Source organism: Pseudorca crassidens, chromosome 11 (genome assembly GCF_039906515.1).
Source record: "Pseudorca crassidens isolate mPseCra1 chromosome 11, mPseCra1.hap1, whole genome shotgun sequence".
Taxonomy (NCBI): domain Eukaryota; kingdom Metazoa; phylum Chordata; class Mammalia; order Artiodactyla; family Delphinidae; genus Pseudorca; species Pseudorca crassidens.
Genome location: NC_090306.1, coordinates 102,533,870 through 102,549,758, shown reverse-complemented (window position 1 = coordinate 102,549,758; position 15,889 = coordinate 102,533,870). Strand labels below are relative to the sequence as shown.

Here is a 15,889-nt window from a genome sequence, read left to right as displayed (position 1 = left end):
CGTTTTGAGAACGCTCAAGCCTGCAAAATGGTCTTGCCTGTTTCGGGTTTCTACAGCACCTCCCGAAGGTTTGACTCCTGGTGTCTGAGTGTAGAGCTGCTGACGTCACCTGGGCCTACAACCTCGTACGCTTCCCCACCCTGGGCCGCAGGAACACTGGGAGGAAGGACGACCCGCGGCTCCCTCCTTCCCATCGCCTGCTGCCACGCTGCGTGCTGTCCACGCCCGGCCAGCACGCTGAGCACAGAGGCCTGGAGGGCGCCAGGGGCTTCGTCAGCCCAACCGGCAGGCCCGAGATCCTAGAGAAACAGCAACCCAGGCAGAGACGGGTCCTGGGGGCCCCCAGAACCACCACAGTCTATGGCTCCTCAGGAGGGGAGGGACGGAGGCAAATCCTGGCTCTCCCTTGGGGCAGAACTCCACGCCGAAGGGCAGGTCCGCCTGGCGACGGCTTTGTGGGGAGAACGCGCCGAGGTCAGCATTTGCGAGACGGATCCCGTGCGCGCTGCTCCCCGGCCGGGGCGGGGGGGGGGGAAGGGTGTGGGTCTTGCAGTCACGGACCTGGGTTTGGGTGCAGGCTCTGTCGCCTGCTAGCTGTGTGACTCTGGCGACATTCCTTGGCCTCTCTGAGCTTGGTTTTCTCAGAGAGAGAACCGTTCACACCCGCCTTCCACACGGGTGCCTTGTCTGTGCCCTATTTCGCCACCAGAACAGCGCTGGCACGTGCTGGCTCTGATTGGATGTTGAAACAAAACGGAATTGGGCAGATTAAATTTAAAAATGGATGTTTAAAAAGAGGTGATTACAGTACTCGGCCCTGAGGACTTCCCTGGCGGTCCAGTGGTTGGGACTCCACGCTTCCACTGCAGGGGGCGCAGATTCGATCCCTGGTCGGGGAACTAAGATACTGCATGCCACGTGGTGTGGCCAAAAACTAAAGAAAAAATTAAAACAAAAAGAAGTACTCAGCCCTGGGCCTAGCACTTAGTAGGTCAACGAAGGTCAGCTCCCCCCAACCCCAGGGAGCCGAGTTCTGTTTGCAATATCGGACATCGGCTGGCCTCCCATGGGGGAGACGAGTGCGGCCCCCGCCTCTCTCCAGCGGGCCAAGGCAGGGGATTTCTGCCACTCGGGTCCCCCCGCTGGTCCTGCCCCAGCCGGTCTCTCTCACCCCTCCCCTGGCAACTGGACACTGACTGGAGGACACGCCTGTCCCTCGTGGCACCGCCGAGGCTGGGGGCCGTGGTGGCCGGCCACGCTGCCGGGCCCAGGAGTCACCACCTGGAAGTTGTTTCCCTGGGCCTCCCGCTGGCATTGGTCACGGGCCGCTGGCATTGGTCACAGGCCGGGCAGGGCCACCCGGCCTGAAGCTGAGACCCTCGAGGCACACCCACCCACCCACCCGGTGCCGAGAGCCTCGGAAGTGCTGGCGACTTACTACTGCGCGTTCGCAGTGACAAAGGCGCCGGCCGGAGGGCACCCTCTCCACACCCCGAGCCCCCCACGCAGCCGCTGGAGGCCTCGGCCGCCACGGTGGGGGGCCGCTGGCCTGGACCCGGCGCGGCGGGCTCAGGTGGGACCCCTCGTCCCATCGAGTTGAAGGAAGCAGCACAACAGGGAGGCTCTGGCGGGCGGGACGGCGGGACCTGGCCGCCTGCCCCCAGGATCCCTCCGCCCACGGCGGCCGGAAGCGCGGGCACACCCACCGCAGGAATCCCGGGGCGGGGCCGGCGCCCAGGAAACTGGGCCAGAGGTTCTGGCGCACACGCTGGAGCAGCCAGGACCCCCGGAGCCACCCCCGGCTCCCTTCTGGGGTTGGGGGCCTGGCTCCTGCGTCCCATCGAGTCCCCCGAGAGTCACAGGGACCCAAGGCAGGACCCTCTTCCCGGGCCCCCCAAACCTGCTCCCGTCAATGGCAGGTGACGTCGTTTTCCTCCATGAGAAACCTGTGGGTAGGACTCACCCTCTGCCTCACGGGCGGGGAAACCGAGGCCGAGAGGGGCAGGCAGCTCACCTGGACGCCCAGGCCTCCAGGCTCTTCCCTCGAGGCCACAGCGAAGGACGAAACAGGCCAGCCGCCCGGCCTCCAGACAGGCTCCCACTTGCCGCGTCTGACCGCGCCCCGAGGCCGACGCTGTCGCCCCGCTCTAAAGATGACATCAAGGCCTGGCAGTAAGAACCATCCTTATCGAGGCCTTGTTTGCCCAAAGGTGGGCTGGGGGTTCACGCCGTCTCATCAAACCCCCCGCCCAGTCCCCGCCGTGTTCCTGGGGTGGGGGGAACGGCCTGCTCAGGCTCCTGGGTGTGCGGCTCAGGGGCCCGAGCCTGGCACGCAGGCGCACGCACACACGTGTGCACACACATGCAGACCTGCACGGAAGGCTGGCTCTAACGCCGGAAGAGGGTGCCGGCACGATGACGCGCCCACCCCAGGCCTTCCGGCCGCTCCCGCCCTCGGCCGCCTTCCCCGGTCCCGTCCTGGGCCTGCCCCGCCGCCATTTCCTCTCCTGGGCTGGAGGCCCGATGCCAGTCCTCCGGGTCTGCAAATGGCCGGCGTCCGGAATGGCCTGCCTCTCTGAGGAGAACGAGGGTGACTGGCCGAGGCCCAGAGTGCAGCCGGCCCAGCTTCACGCACCTGGGTGCCCGTCCACCCAGCGCTGGGAGACCCGCCCATCCAGTGGGCAGTGGAACGCCCGGCCAGGCATCTTCGGGGCGGCCCAGGGACCAGGGAGCACAGGACAGCCGTGCGTAGCACACGTGTTACAGTACCGTCAGGGTGCACACACACTGGCAAAGGCACGCCATCCACATCGGGCTGCTGCGTAGACACGCGTGTCCACACTATCACTTAATGCACAAGGCACACAGGCTTTGGAGGGCGGCAGGCCCGGGCTCGAATCCATCCCAACCCTCATCAGACGGTTGACCCTCTAAGGCTCAGGGCCTCCCCTGGAGGAGCGGCGATGACGACCCCCACGTTGCGGGCATTTCTGAAACTCAGAAATGAATCGAGGATGAACAGGATCATGGGCTGCTCTCTATGAACTAAGTGTCGCGTCCAGGGCTTTATGTGTGTGACTGTGAGGTGGGGGCACCTGCTGTCCCCGTTTTACAGATGGGGAAACTGAGGCACAGAGGGGTGAAATGGCTCACCCTTGCTCAGCACAGCCAGCAACTATAAATGACTCAGCTTGAACCCCAGCCATGAGTTCTGGAGCTCATGCTCTCCTCCACCCACCCTTCTTTTCCAAACACGAAAAAGCCTGGCATGGTGCGAAGCACACGGTGGAGTATTGTCATGACTACCACTGCCACCGCCACTGTCGTTACTATGACGCCATCGCTCTGAAGCTCTGACCCGGGAAGGCTGGGATGCTTCCCTGGGCCTCATCTTTGAGAGCCCCAGACCAGTGCCACATTCACGGGGCTGATAATAAACACATTTCTGATGCAGAGACAAGAGTCAAAGACCAACATCAGAAAGGATGAAGTGGTTAAAAAAATCCGAGAGCACAGCCGCTACAGAGAGCAGCTCCCAAACGGCTCTGGCAAATTTCATCAACATTTCACTTTTCCTATTACTCCCCAACATCTCCGCCAACAGGTACATTCCTTAAAATAAACAAGCCGCAACAAAGCACTTCTACTTTGGAAGTTCCACAATTGGAAGGGTGTTGGGCGCATTCAGGACACGGCAGAGGGAAGCACCCTTCTCTCATTCAGCACGGCAGACCCTTGGGGAAGCTGCTCCTGGCCAGGAAGGGCCTCGGAGGCTGAGAGCTGCGGAGCCTGAATCCAGAATTAAGACACGCAGAAGTGACCATTTCAAGACAGGGCGGGGGCGGAAAAAGAACCCTCAGAACCGATTACCTCCCAACGTGAGCAAATTCACAAAATAAAGTTATCATCATTTGCAAATTATAGTGGCTGTAAAACTGCTCTGCCCTCACGTGTGTTGATATGGACCAATAAATTCTGCATTGTTATCTTGCGAGATAATTTTTTTAAGTTTATAGCTAGTGTTTGTAGTTTACCTGTTGAATTTTTTTTTTCAGTTTGGACTTAAATGGACCTTGAGACCATGCAAGATACTTATCATCTGATTTTTCAGAAGCTTCTCAAAATAATTGCATGAAAGTACATAGAACAACAAAAGGTTTAATGTCTTTCCTACAGAGATTATGAAGATATTAAAATCAGAAGTCCCAAACCCCGTAATTTTTAATATAAATCTAGTGTTAGGCTGTTCAGGATGCAAAAAAAGATAAAAATTGGTAATTAATTTGAACATTTAAGGTCCTTTGCCATAGGGCATTTGGAGTCTTAAAAAGATGCAGATGAAGACCAAATTTTCAATTAAACTTTAATAAAGGTGATGGTTGTTCTGCTACCAAATTTTTCAGGGGATCAGAAGATCATTTAATAAGACTGCTTTTAAACACAAATGCAACTTGTTTATTTTGACCTCAGTTCTTCGAAATTGTCGACTCCACAATTGAAATATGCTGTGTGTTCCAACAAGGACCCGGCAGTCATAATGACAGACCAGCCCATCTGTGCTGTGAGAATGTATAATTTCAGTCTATAGTGGAATTTATATAGAAGCGATGATGTGAAAACTGCTATGTGTGGTACTTTCTTAAAAAAAAAAAAAAAATACTGCTGAGAAGTACTGGGTGCCATGGAGAATGCTGATACTTTTGCCTGATTTAAAAAAAAAAAAAAAAAAAAAAGATTCTGTGGAATTTTACTGATTTGGGGGAGGTAAAGTATTATTACCAGAGTTAAAAAACGAAGGTGATAATCGATCCCATATAACTATCTCAACTATATAAGGTGTATGCTGGAGAATGTGTTATCCATATATATTAAAACCATTAGATTGAACATAATCTCGGTGGGAAATACTGATTTAGGATGAAAATGCTCATTTATGGAAATTAATTGACTTTACGCCGCTTGCCTCTACCTTGTCCAAAAATAAGACGAGTTAATGCTCAGGAAATCTGCCTGTCATTTCAGGATTTAGGATTAAAGGCCTATTCACCTACATTCATTATAATAAAACTATAATTTTATTATAATACAAATTTTAAAAACGAGGAGTGGGCAGCTATTAAAAGTATAAATTCTTTAAAAATGATGAACCTTCCCTCCCCCCCCCACCAACCTCTCTCTATCCTGTTGCCTCTTTTGCCTTTAGAATTTATCACAGTTTTTTTTCTATTACTTTTATTTTGTCACCAGTGTTTTATTTGGTGCTTGCTAAATATCTGGGTGGAGTGATCTTCCAGCTCGCAGCAGCAGAATGTGGCTGTCATAATCATGAAAATGTTTTAATTATCTCTGCTCTATACGCCTGTATCTGCAGCCCCAAATCCTCCAGGATCGACTGCTGTCGAATCTAAGAACAAAAGCAGGCGCAGATACTCCTCGTGCGCGCCGAGCTCAGTCTCAATATTTGGTGGTGTCTGCTCCAGCCAGCTGCTCAGGCCTGCACAAACAGGACCCCAATGCCTCCGAATCAGGAAAACAAAAACGTATTCACGTGGGAATTTTCCTCTTCGTTGCAATTCAGAACTTTCGGGGCCTGATTTTCCATTTTCCATAAATCAAGACCCTGGCTGCTACCCTCAAACGTGGGGAAACCGGGCCGTGTCTGCGGTGCTTTTGTCAGCCTGCCAGAGGGTGGAGGTGAACTCGAGCCGAACCCTGCAAAGCCCACCTTTTAAATGCAAAGGTTCTGGGACCAACAGAGAAACTCAGGCAGTCACGGAACCCAGCTCCCAGACGGCAGTGGTGGCGTGGCCCAGGGACCCAAAGGTCTTCAAGGGACTCTACTCCCTGCCCCGCTGGCCACGGTTCAGGCCCTGGATGGTCAGGATGCCTTGGGCCACAGCTCTGCAAATGCGAAACCAGGATGAGATCAGGGCACAGGCAGGCCCTGGGACCACTCAGGGCCCCCAAGGGTTGGTCTGGTGGACGTGCCCACATGCACCCCAGAAGCCGTCTGTGGGCAGGGTGGTTAGGAACCGGCACAGCAATGTTAGCTGGAACCCCCGGGCTTAAATAAGTGCTTAAAATACAAAGCCCAAAACAACCTAAAAGATTTTCCCCACACTAAGCTGAGAGCCGAAAAGAGCTTCCTTTTATCCCCCCTCCCTCCCAAAAAATAAAATAAAATAAAAGGGAGAAAGAAACTGGATCGCTCAACTGTGGACATGGCAGCATTAAAGATGCCGGACAAAATGAAAGGGCCTCTGTTTCTCAAAGCAGAATCCACCCTCCCGTGTGCCAGCCTGGCCCTGCCTGCCGAGGAGTTTGCTGGGAGGAGCATGGATGTTTCTGGTGTTTTTCCCTCTGCCACTCCTGGCGTCGCCAAAAATTAAAATCATAATAATGAGGATGATGATAAGACCTCCCCCCAAAAAACCGACATAACTGAGCACGAGAGAGTAGGCCGTGCCTATTAATGCCTCCTGAAACATTTGTTCAAGTTATAATTGAACATGCAGCTACTGTGAAATAACAAACATTCATTTTTATTGTGATTTCTGAAGCCTACAGCTTTGGGTCTTAAAAATAAATGGGTCCGGTTGCTGCATCTTCCCTGCAGTTTTTGGAAGGGCTCACTTCACTGAAGATGTGGGGGGCTGGGGGCGGTCTGAAATAGAATTTTGAATTTCGGATAACCAATTAGAGGGAAGGAAACGTAACAGGCACCGAGCACAAGATGGCAGAGCCCTCGGCTTATCTCCAGCGCGAGAGAAGGGAAGAAGGAGACTTACCCGAGGTGCAGGATGCGGAGGTTCTCAAAAGCAGGGAAGTGAAAACGGTGTCCCTCACCCGGCCGGCTGGTCCCCGTGGCAAGCAGAGGAGGGCAGGGGCCGCTGGCCAGCAGGCCGTGCCCAGGTGCCAGCCCCCGTCCAACAGGCCCTCAGGCGCCTGGTCTCTGGCCACCATCGTCCATCGGTTCCTCGGTCCTGGCCGGCGCGGCCTGGGCCTCGGCCACCCCGGCACCCAGAGGCAGGGCTGCCAGAGCCAAGTGGCGCTGGGGAGGCCCCGCTGCCAGCCCAGGAGGACGAGGAAAATGCTACTTTTGTCTCCTGCTCTCATCTGGCACTGGCTGCCCGGGGAGGGGGGGCCAGAGGCGGCCGCTACGGCTCAGCCCCGCCCACCGGGAATTTTTGAAAGATGCTCATGGGTGCCGGGAGGATGGCAGACGTGGCAGAGGCGGGTGGGCCGGACCCCGAAACCCACCACGGGGGGGGGGCCGGCTGGCCAAGCGGGAGAGGGAGGGGGCAGCAGGAGCGTCTGGCCACTCAGCGGCCGGCCTGAGGAGGACGCCGGGAGCCGGGCCGTGCCCGGGCGCCAGCCCTCCCCGTGGACAGGCGGCGCGGCCCTGGGCGCCATGTTGCGAGCCGCCTGCCTGGCTGGGCTGCTCCGGGGATAGAGGCCACATTGTTCCCACGCTGGGCCCGGCCGAGGGGCAGGCGGCAGCCAGCACCCCGGCTGTGCTCCCCGGGATCCCCTGGAGCGAGCCCACTCTAGCCGATGCCCTGGGAGGTTATGCCATCAGGCTCGAGAGCCGGACCACTGGCTTGAACCCAGCCTTGGGTCCAAGTGGCCACCTAACCCCGGGCAAGCCACGCCACCTCTCCCGGCCTCAGTTTCCCCATGAGTACACGGGACAGGGGTCTCAGCTCCAGCCACTCAGGGCTGCTGTGGCGACACAATGAAAAATGCACACAGCCAGGCCGCGGCGAGGGGCCCAGGGTCGGGCTCCAGGCCCATCACCACACCCATTCAGACCGTCACAAATCCACCAGTTTCACCGAGGCAAATCTTCCACCACAGCGAGGAAAGGTGACCGTGCCTGGCCTGGGTCACTGGGCTTGAGGTTCTAACCCAGGCACTCTCACTTGGAGACTTACCGGACCCGGCGGCCCTCTCCTGCAGGCACGGGCCGTGGCCGCTTGGCCAGCCTGCCCAGGTCCCTCCATCGGCCCTTTCTGTGGCCAGGAGCTGAGGCGATGACCGCCTGGCTGTCCCTGTGCAGGGTGAGCCACAAGGCTGCCAGTGTGGGCAGGGTCCCCGGGCAGGCAGGGCCAGCTCTGGGGGTGGAAGGGACCGCGTGGAGTGACCGAGGCTGGGCCGCCGAGGCCAGAGTTCGCTCGTGGGCCCTGGGTTGCTCCCCGGCTTACGGGCCTTTCTGTGGCTGGGAGCTCCCCCCGCGCCCCGGCTGCCTGGAGGACGTTTTATTTTAATACTGCTTTATGCCTGTGCAGAGATGGCCATACCCGAAGCACAAGGCCGGGGGGTGGGGGGGGAGCGAGAAGGAAGAGGCCAGGAGGCGCCCTCTGATCTTCGGGCTCTGGTCTCACGCACGCGGCCACGTGACTAGCTCACCAGCTGATGCCAGAGACAAAGCAGGTAGGATTCCGATGCCACGCGCCCGACCAGGAACGCTGGGAATTCCATTCCAGGAACGGCTTGGCACGGCTGCCAACAGCCTGGCCCCGGGAGGAGAGCGTCCCCCATGATCCATGGGGAAAGCCACTGAAAACTGCGGGGCCGTTTGGGGGCCGCCCTGAAAGGAGGAGGTGGGCACCCTCCCTCACCCGGCCTCCCCGACACACACACACACACACACACACACACACACACACACCCACACACACACCCCCACACACACAATCACCACGACCAGAAGTGGCCGCTGCTGTGCCCAGCTGGCTGCCCAGGAGATAAAGGCCTCCGCCCCAAGGCCTGCGGGCCAGCGTGGGGTCCGGGACACAAGACATCAGCCAGGGCGGAGGGGCAGCCAGGCCCAGACCAGGCCCTTCTCGGATGCACTGCATGCTGTGAGGTTTGGCAGCCACGCCACAGTGCCGGGGCCAGAATCCCCATCCACAAGCCCTTCTCCTCCTGGCAGGGCGGGGAGGGCTCCACAGGTGACACGCATGGACCCTGACATCCTCAGGACACACATGTGGCCCTGCAGGCCGGCACCTGCGTGTCTGGTGCCTGTTCACGCCTGCTCGGAGCCCAGGGCTGGTGATGTGATATGCAACCCACCAGTGCGTCTCTTACTGTTAAAACATATGGAAGACTGCAGCCCCGGCTCCATCATTTCATTATAATTTAAAATGTAATTATAAAAGGCTGATTTGAATGTAAATATCGCTCTTAAACACATGAAAGACGAATCTGGATTTAAGAGCCCCAAATCAGCAGGTAAATATTTCAGCTAAATGCTCTTCCTAACCACCTGACATCCTAGAATTAAAGGAAGGGCGACTCGCAGAAAAACCCAGCCCTGACTTTAGACACCGGGGCAACAGGGACAACATTCTTGTTTTCCATCTTAAGGGGAAATTCTATTACTCCAAAAACAGAAAAAGAAAATTTGGCCTTTACTTTGTACGTCCCATGCCCACATTTTCTCACCACAACTACCAGGCTCATTCAGCAGTAATAACCATCACCTCTGGGGTCATATATCTACTCAGAAAACCTCTTAGCCGCTGATTCAACAGTGGGCCTGGCCGGCCGTTTGCAGAGGTGCCCGATTTATCCATCCACAGGGATTCTGAGCCATCCCTAAAGGCAAGACTCCTGCATACGGACCGAAACAAGTTTCCCGTCCAAAATTTCACAGTGAGGCTTTGCAGCATTTTACTTTCAAACCCCTCTCCGTTAAAACAAACAAACAAACAAAAAAACCCAGTAAATAAAAGCTTGTGTTTTACGGTTGTTCTGCCTCATGTCAGGAGATTTCAGTCTTTTCCATTTCAATCTTACCAACTCTACTCGTGGCCTCAGAGACTGTTACGGTTACCCCCCAAAGAGAACTCTCTTCATAGCATTTTTTGGGGGGGAGGTTAATGCAGAAGGTGAAACAGACCACAGCTAAGAGGTTCCAGGATTTTTGTTTTTTTAAAGATGCGACAGCGATTTAAAAAACAAAACCTCATTTTTGAAGCCAGATATTATAATTTGCCAACCAAGTCTTTGGGGTAAAGGGGAAGCCTGACAGGGAGGGGCCCGTCTTCGTCCACCCTGATCGGGGCCACTCCCTCTTCTGTCCTCCGCCTACCAGTCTGAGGACCCCCTAAGCTGCTGGGGGGGGTCTCGGCCGATTGTCCGCCACGGCCTTCCCAACGCCAGGAAGACTGATTCTCCGATGTTTCCATCACGAGCCCCAGCCTGATCAGTTCCTCCCGGAGTCCCTAACGTGAGCCTGGGATCCAGGCCTTGCTTCCCAGGGCGCCTTCCTGGCTGCACTGAAGCTGGACCTTGGGTCGGCAGAAGCCAGGGTCGGCAGCTCTAGCGCCACCGGCAGCCACACAGCGGGGAAGATGGAGGTGGCTCCTAAGAAGGCCTCAGAGTAAAATCCCGTTCCTTCTGTTTCTTCAGAAAATGTCCATCCGGCTCAACTCTGGGCCGCCAGGCTTGTCCAGCTGGAAGGGTGTTCGAGAGACCATGTGTGGCTTCGCCAAGTCAGGCCAGATCCCAAGTTCATCGGAGAACAGGATTAGGGGAGGAGTGAAGGACACCAGAGAATCACAAATATTGTCCCCAATTGCTCTTGGTGGCTTTCCCCCCACCCCCTGGGGACAGACCCTTCCTCTTCTTAAACTCCGACAAAGTGAGTTTGTCTCACTTCCATTCTGCCATCTCCCAGCAGACAAAGGCCGACCTGGCTACCTTTCCAATGCTTGCCAACATGCCCCTGTGGCCTTGCAGAAGAAATCACAGAGGAAGAAAAAATAAACTTGTGAAAGTTTAAACTCCACTCGATTAAAAAAAAAAAAAAAAAAAAAAAGGGCCAGACATTCCCACTGAAATTTCCCAAGAACCACAGGTCAGGGGACTTTCTTTTTTTCCTTTTCTATAAATCTCATCCCTGACTCAGTTCTCAGGACCTGTGATGCTCAGACACTGGCGCTCCACTGGCCCAGCCAACGGGACACTGGTCAGCCCTGAAAATAAATATTTCATATAAAAGGTCCATTGTCTTTGCCCAGAGACAATTGTTGCTTTTTCTCCCTCCTCGGCTCCGTAACATCAGAAAGCATGGCTGGTACCATCTGGGGTTCTTTCTTGTTCCAACAAGATGTTTTGAGAAAGGGCAATCTTGCTGGGTCTTCCTGGATGATCAGCTGAGAGAGAAAATTCTCCCAAAGCAAGCGTTTTGGTAAACGTTCGCTTGTGTGGGGCCAAAGAACAATTAGCTCGTCAGAGTGGTGAAACCCTCCCATCCAACTGCTACCTGCATTGCCCGCAAGGAGGCTGGCGGCTGGGGTGGGCCACTCTGGACCCCTGAGTCACGGTGTCTTGCCCTTGTCTCGCCCTGGTCGGCCCCCTGGGGCCAGCGCCCAGGTGGGCTCCTCAGGTGCCATCACTGGGGAGGTCTCGACTTCCTAGGTGCCGAGGAAGGGGCACCTCCTCCGTAAGCACGTCCCTAAGCCAAGTCCCTGGGGTAAAGGAAGCCCTGGCTTTGCAAGTTCCTGACACTCTATGTTGAAAAGATCAAGGTTCACTTTCGCTACCACCTGGGGGGTGGGGGGGGGTGGGGATGGTAAACTCTCAGGTGTCCTTTCTAATGAAACCAAAACTAGGTTCCCTGCTTCTTAGAAACTCAAAAATATAATAATAACCAGCAATAAAAGTGGCGATCACTATTTACAATGAAAACAATTACAACAGCCATTTTCGCCGCGTGCCAGGAACCGTGGTCTGTGGAAATAATGTTGTCTGAACCTTCCGAATCACCCTCTGAGGTTGGGATTCTTATTTTTGCTCTAGAGCTTGGGGTGCAGTCCCGGGAGGTGATGCCACTTGTCCAGGGTCTCATGGGGAGCCCGGGGTGGGGGCCGGATGGGAGCTGCCTGGACGTGAGCTAGGACAGCCCCCCTTCACGGGATTTCCGCAAGGGCATTCTCTGTTCTCCCCAGACATGCAGATACACCCTCCCAGCCCGACAACAGCCAGGTGTGATGCTTTTAAGATGTTTTCCTGCCCGGCCTCTGGGGCCTCCTTCCCTTCCCGAGCACCATCCCTCGCTTGAGGCACATGTCGGTTTCCCCGGACACCAAGGAGCACCCACCCGGGCAGGGTGACCGTCAGGGTGGGCAAAGCCCTCTGGCCCCTCCCTGGGCCCCACCTTCTGCCTTCCGGTCAGGCCTCGTCCGCGCCGGGGTGAGAATGGCAGCAAGTGAGACCCGTGCACGGCGTCATCCACGGTGGCCACAGGGACCCGAAAGCAGCCCCGCCGCAAAGCTCCCTGCTGTTTCCGTGGAGCCAAGCAAGATGTTGTCTGCACCTGTTCAGGCGGCGTGTGAGACCTGGGCAGCCAGCTTCACCCACACCCTGGAGACGCCCAGGCCAGAATCGGGGGCCTCAAGTGGCCAGAGGCGGGGCACGGCAAGGCCCCAGTGCAGGCCAGGGGCCACGCCGGGCCCGGCCCTGGTTGAAAACAAAAGCAAGAACACGAAGGCCGTCCTCCCGCCAGCCCGCCTCGGTCCACAAGACCCTGTCCCCTGCTTAGCACATTCTTTCCCTTAAATCCAGAGTGATAAAAACCAGACAGGCGCCAGTTTCATTTTCCGAACCTCGTCTTGTGTCCTCGTCCTCAAAAATACATTTTTATCCGGGTGAGACGTCCCTACATAGTAAGAAGCCTTTGGCGGGACCCGGGTCTCCACTGGGAGTCTCCAGTGGAACTGGGCTGGCTCTAAGGACAGGACGACGGCAGGACAGGATGGCTTGGTGCCGAGGCAGGGCCTCCGTCTGCGGGGCAGGCCCCGATGTTGGCAGTGGACTCTCAGCCCCATCACATTCCCTTTGCCCGGGGCACACACGGGGCGGGCGATGGACCTCTGGAGCTGTGACGAACAGCAACCCCCCACTGAGTGGCCCTCGGATGCTCAGGCCTTGCCCAGCTCCCAGCGTATGGCCCCTAGGCCCGCGGAGAGGGAGCAACACATGCCCCTTGTTTCGGGGTCTGTTTTAATTCTGGGGGATTCCCGACAGTCTGAGCAGAACGCCACACCATCCCTGCCCATCGTGTGCTACGTTACGGGTCATCTGTGGACCTGGGAAAACGTCTCCCGCATTTTACAGGCAAGGCCCCGACAGAAGCTGGGCTTTCCGTAATTACTAACCCGTCACCGCCAATGCCACGGCAAGCAGCAGCTCGCGGCCGAACTGGCATGCCTTCCGCAGCTGCGCCCCGGTTTCTGAGATCACTCCCCAATGTCCCACCCCCGGGTTTCATGTCTGCTAACTGCCTCTGATAAAGTCATAAATACAAATGTAAAACAGGGGACCGAGGGAGCAGAGGATGGCCTAGCAAAAAAAGATGGCGAGGATAGCTCTACAGTACGAAGCAAACTTTCAGCCTCGGCGCCAGGTGGGCAAGACCTTACTGAAGTGGTCTCCTTGTCCCTCTGGGTTCTCCCCTCAGATCTGGAAACCAGGCAGCCCGGGGAGAGGGAGGCATGAGGCAGGCCTGGGCTACTCAGGCCTCTGTCCACGTTCCCGGAAACACAGCCTCCGAGTGCCAGCTCACACTCCGGGGTGTTATGGAAACAGGCCCCCCTCCCCATTATTTTGTGGTCAAGGCACCCAGCAAGGTTGTCCAAACCACATCAATAAGATGGGGGAGAGCAGAGGGTAAATCACACCTGCGATATGATCATAGCAAAAACCGGGTTAATCCCCCCCAGTTACAGGTTTCATTTTAACAGGATAGGTACACGCAAGTACAAACAAGCATTTGAAAATCCCAAATAGCTAGAACCGACAAACTAAAATAAAATGAACATAGTGCTGGCCTGCAGAGACTGCCTTGGCCTCTGAAGCCCAACTCTGAAGAAATTAATTTCAGTGTTACCTTAAAACCCTGTAATTACGGCCAATGTGCATTCCTCCACCCCCTTTCTTGCTCCCCACAAATTCCCCAGGGCTGCCGGCTGGGCCCGTATGTGACCCACCTATAAAGGGGGATTTATTATGAAAAGTTATGAGTTGTTTTTCGTTTTATGCCACCATAAACAGCAGCTTCCACGCACAGGGCTTTCACTCCACCGGCCCAATCGGCCAGCGCTTGACCGAGGGCCGCCCTAAACCAGCTCTTCATAAATGCCTGACCAGCAGAAAAAAATAAGAAGCACTGCTGGACTGTAGCTTCCAATTAACCTTTCCGACCACATCTAATCTAAAAACAGATGTGTTCTCGTTTCCTTCTATTCTACGTAAGATGCCTGCTAACGGTATTTTATGTGTTCAACAAAATTCTCTCTGGCAAATGGCCGGCACACACCTGAGATCGGAAGCTGTATTTCCCAAATTCCAAGTTCCAGAATTTTAATGACGGCCATGGAGTTCTTGCAAGCTGGTGCGGCTTCAGGTTCAAGAACGACCTCCTTCCCAGGTCCCCTGGTCTGTGGAAGGCCTGCCCTACAGAAGGGCTCTTCTTAGAAATCCCTTCATTAATATTTAAATATTCACTAAGTAGCGAAAGTGAGAAATGCACTTACCGGCCTCAAGAATCGAGAGTGAACCCAATCGAGACAGGGGCGCTCTGCCCTTGCCGGAGGGACGCGCCCGGACGCAGCCGGCGCTGCGCTATCGTGCCCACGGCTGCACAGGCCCTCGGCCATCGGTCTGAGTCGTGGGTTCCAAGTGATTCTCTCCTTCACGCAGCGAAAGGGCAGAGAGCAAAGCGGTGCCATGTCCCACAACTCGTGGCAGGGGCGCGACAGCTCCGGGACGGCGCGGGCGAAGCGCACGGCCAGGCCCCACTCCCCTGGTCCCGCGCCGCGCCTCGGACCGCGCTGCTCCACTTCTCCTGGCTCCGGCTTCCCTGTGTTGAACGACCGGACCTCCCCGCAGAGTGGCCCGCAGGACACGATCTCCACGTCCGCGACCTGCGCCGCGAGGGACCTTTGTCCCGGACGAAAACGAAAGCGCGCGGGGCCGGGGACGCCCACGCCCTGCAGCGGAGGTCCGCGCCGGCGCGCCCCGCGACTTTCTCCAAGTTCACGTGCATCCCGGGGCTGGCGGCCGGGCTCCGCGGGCCCGAACTTCCAGCGCCGGGCTGTCGGGCGCGCTGCGGGGTGCGGACGGTCACCGGACGGCCGGGCGGCGCGGGCCCGGGGCACAATGAAAGCCGCCGGGCCGGCGGACCGGCGGGCGAGCGCGGGGACAACGCGGGCCCGGCCTCCGCGCGGCCGCTCGTCTAGTGCGGCCGGGGCGCCGAATGCGGCGGCGGCGGCTGGGCACAGACGCGCCGCGCGCCCGGTGCATGCTAATGGCCGGCGGCCGCGCCATGAATTATTCAGCAGCGGCGCGGAGAGGGCGAGCGCGGCGCGGAGGGCGGCCCGGCCCGTGTGTCCCCCGCCGCTGCGAAGCCGCCGCGGCGACTTCCCAAACTTTCCCGGGTCGGCACCGAGGATGCGGCCCCCGCGGCGCCTCCGTCCCCGCCCGAGCGCGCCGGCCGCGCTTCCCCCGTTGCCGCCTATTTTATGTCTTTTGTCTCGGAGTTGGCACCTGTCCCAGAGAGCGCGTTTCCCTGCCCACCCCTTCGCCGCCGGATCAGGGCGGGGGAGGGGGTACGGGGGACCTGGAGAGGAGGGGACGGGGAAGCAAGGCGCCTACGGCCCCGCAGCCCGAGGAGACCGCCCGGGGGCAGCGGCCGTGACGCGCTCCCGGGCGCCCCTGTTCCGCGGGGAGGTCAGGGCTTCGGCTGTGCCCGGAATACCAACAAGGCCGCCCGGGGCCCCCGGCCGTGCCCGCTGCGGGTGAGGACCGGGCGCGGCCCCTCCCCGCCGCCCCCCCCAACCCACCCTCCGCCGCGCACCCTCCTCCCGGGGCCGGCGCG

At 57.3% G+C, this 15,889-nt stretch overlaps 1 protein-coding gene across 1 annotated transcript in view; it reads right to left on the bottom strand.

Moving 5' to 3' along the window:
- LOC137202598 (uncharacterized) overlaps window positions 1-15,638 on the bottom strand; it is a 41,365-nt gene extending 25,727 nt beyond the window's left edge. Inside the window, exon 1 of the mRNA XM_067698382.1 lies at window positions 14,547-15,638. Coding sequence (XP_067554483.1) covers window positions 14,547-14,741 — 195 coding nt within the window. The 5' untranslated portion in view covers window positions 14,742-15,638. The remainder of the gene's footprint in view (window positions 1-14,546) is intronic.
- Window positions 15,639-15,889: the final 251 nt, after the last annotated feature.